This window comes from Erpetoichthys calabaricus, chromosome 2 (assembly GCF_900747795.2).
Source record: "Erpetoichthys calabaricus chromosome 2, fErpCal1.3, whole genome shotgun sequence".
Classification (NCBI taxonomy): domain Eukaryota; kingdom Metazoa; phylum Chordata; class Cladistia; order Polypteriformes; family Polypteridae; genus Erpetoichthys; species Erpetoichthys calabaricus.
The window spans coordinates 322,299,732-322,302,882 of NC_041395.2; the positions used below are offsets into that span (position 1 = coordinate 322,299,732).

Here is a 3,151-nt window from a genome sequence, read left to right on the forward strand (position 1 = left end):
GTAAGTGCTGCTAAATGAAGGCTTTTACCTAAACACGACTACATTATACTTACAATGTCTAAACTAGCATGGTTTCCTAGATCGTTTATTTATTTATTTTTTCTTTTTAGAACCCTCAGGCTGACCTCCAGGCTCAAGACAGGTGTCACAGAATTGGTCAGACCAAACCAGTTATGGTTTACCGCTTGGTGACAGCCAATACAATTGACCAGAAGATAGTGGAGCGTGCAGCTGCCAAGAGAAAACTGGAAAAGATGGTCATTCATAAAAGTAAGAAGGGGGGGACTGTGCAGATGTGTTTGGAGTATGGACTAACCTAAATAAGTGCACCAGGAAATTGAGTTGAGATCGAGGCTGAGAGGTGATGTGGGGTGCAGTAATTTATAACCATGTTATATTTTTATTCTAGATAAGTTTAAAGGAGGTACAACGGGCTTTAATTCTTCTAAAAGCTGTCTAGCTCCAGATGAACTAATGGAGCTGCTGAAATCCAGAGATTATGACAGGTATTTCCACTGAATTTTTATTGAGGGTATTTCATTTTCCTTGGGAAATCAGCTTTTAATTTATTCATCTTCCACAGAGAAATCAAAGGCACGGGGAGCAAAGTAATTAGTGATAAAGACTTGAAAGACCTACTAGATCGCAGTGACCTCATTGGTATGACTTTAGTTTTTTTTTTTTTTTTTAATGTTTTAATGTGTATGCATATAACAAGATGCATTTCAAAAGGTTTCAGATTTTGTTTGGGTAGATTAAATTAGGATTTTGTCCACCATGATTAACAAACATTTCCCCAGTGTTTTAAATGAACAGTGTTTTGTGTAATTTGCCAGTTTTTTTTTTTTTTTTTGCTGTATTCAGTCCAGTGTGGGGTTTCAGGAACTGTGAGGAGTGTGACAACTATAGGGGGCGTAGCAGCCACCCAACCCAACACAGACAGACGCAGGAGGCGCACTTTCAAAAACACACCTGATTTTATTTTCTTCCCATGTGGGAAACGTCTTTCCCCATCTCCCACAAGCACAACAACACAGTCCAAAGCACAAACCACTGCACAATAATTTCCTTCTCTTCTGTTCTCCTCCTCCCGACTCTGGCTCCCCGAGTACTTTCTGCTGGCTCCTTTTATAGCCCACCCGGATGTGCTCCAGGTGCTCGTTGCCCTAATTCTGGCAGCACTTCTGGGTGTGGCGGAAGAGCTGCTTTCCAAGGCTCAGCAGCAGCTGCAGCACCCCCTGGTGGCAACCCAGATCCCAACAGGGCTGTATCCAACTCCATCTCCCATGAAACCCCGTGGGAGTCCAAGGCACCATTGCAACCCCATGGGGGCTGCCATCTAGCGTCCCAGTGGAGGTAATGCCATGACCAGGCTTGCTCCCCCAATCCTTTCAGCGAAATGGTGTCCCAGCCGTGTGACAGGAATAAGCCTTGATGGGGTATTAGCATTTATCAGGGCATCAACAAAGGTGGTAGCACAGAACTTGTCGCTACGTCCAGAGTACTACATTTTTATTTAATGATCTCCATCCATGCTAGCATTTTCATATAGTTTATGAAAGTATCTCTGCCCTCAATAATGTGGCCGAAAATGAGTAGGACATAGAGGTTTGCCTACACTGGATGGGGTATTGGCAGAAAAATCATTTAGAAGGGATGATAATGCTATGGGATTTATCACAAACCTGCAGTGATAAATCATTTGTGTTGCGCATGTATGCAGCATTTAAACTGTACAAAATATAATTTTAGATGCATACAGAAAAGCAACAAAGCAAGCTCCATGAAAGCAGCTCCTTTGTGTCTGTCTGCTATGTTGAAGTATGGTTTTCTTCTGTGCAGTCAGCAAAAGGGATGTTCTAATAAGTAGGATCCAGTCAAGGAAGGGCTATTGGCACAAGCAGAATGGAGCGCGATATGAGTCTGCGTTTTCACCCATTGGCCTTGCTGTATTGAGTCGGTGTTTTTTCAGAAGTATATTGCTCAAGAGCGTGCTTTCAAAAGTCTGTTTTTGGGAAAAAACTTGTTTTAGAAGCTAATTTAAGCATCGTGCCACCTGTATTTACCCTAAAAAGCAAGAACAAATCATCATATTTCCTTAATTCTTCATTTCTTGTATATTACCTTTAGTTGTGCAAGATTTTAATTGACTCCAAACCAGGGAATTCTTTTAACGGTACAGACTTTGTGAAGTTAGAATTTTACATAAAGTCTCCTGTCATGACAAAACTAAAATGGAGCGTGTGGACAAAATGTAAAACATCATGCATGCTTCCAGCCTGTTCCTACCCACATTGCACATAACTTCATCCTCAATGTGAGCGGCACTTTCATAATGCGAGTTTGTTTCTCATTAAATGAGCCCGGCATACATGTTAGAAATAATGGAAAGAGAGACTGAGGAAAGCACATGCAGATACACAAACATCTCCACCCCAGTCAATCATGGATTGGCAATAAGCGCTTAGCTACAAATTTATATTTTTTGTAAATGTGGATATTTTTACTATTCATCAGTCTTGTTTATGTAATGAGTATATTAAAGCATGATTGTTGATACACACAAAATATAATTGGCGGGTTTGAGGACTGATTTGAGAGTTAATGCAGCAGCAGAATATCTATAATCTTTTGTTTTTGTTGGTGGTTTTTTTTTTTTTCTTTCCCCAGCTTTGAATTATTATGGTGTTGAACAAAGTTGACTACGTATTTTACAGAAAGGCAGAGCACTAATGTTTGTACCATGACAACTCTTACATGTGTTGCGTTGTATGCGTTATTTGGTAATAGTACTAGTGATGATTATAATGCCTTTATTGAAATTGTTGGTGTTCTGAAACAATGTTATAAATAAAAATGAAACAATTGTTTAAAGCAGCACTTCTAAAGATGGATAGCCGATGACATACCTGATGAGTTACTGTGTCTCAGAGCTGCTACAAATACTGCAGTCAGTTGGTCTCCAAATTCTGAGTCGCACTTTGCTTCTGTACGTCAGGCATGGTTTTTTTGCAATGAAAGACTCGCACAGAGTTGACGGTTATTTTCAGCACTCTTAGGTTTAACTTATCTTTAACTTGCAATTTTTATTTCCTGTACATGTGATTTGCTAAATTAGCTTGTCTTTAAATTTTGATTCTTTCCCCTCTAG

At 39.9% G+C, this 3,151-nt stretch overlaps 1 protein-coding gene across 2 annotated transcripts in view; it reads left to right on the plus strand.

Annotated features, from left to right (window-relative positions):
* hells (helicase, lymphoid specific) overlaps positions 1–3,151 on the plus strand; it is a 29,861-nt gene that overhangs the window by 26,126 nt on the left and 584 nt on the right. For both annotated transcript variants that reach the window (XM_028795980.2, XM_028795981.2), the window contains exons 20-22: positions 111–270; positions 410–506; positions 584–660. In XM_028795980.2, coding sequence (XP_028651813.1) covers positions 111–270; positions 410–506; positions 584–660 — 334 coding nt within the window. The remainder of the gene's footprint in view (positions 1–110; positions 271–409; positions 507–583; positions 661–3,151) is intronic.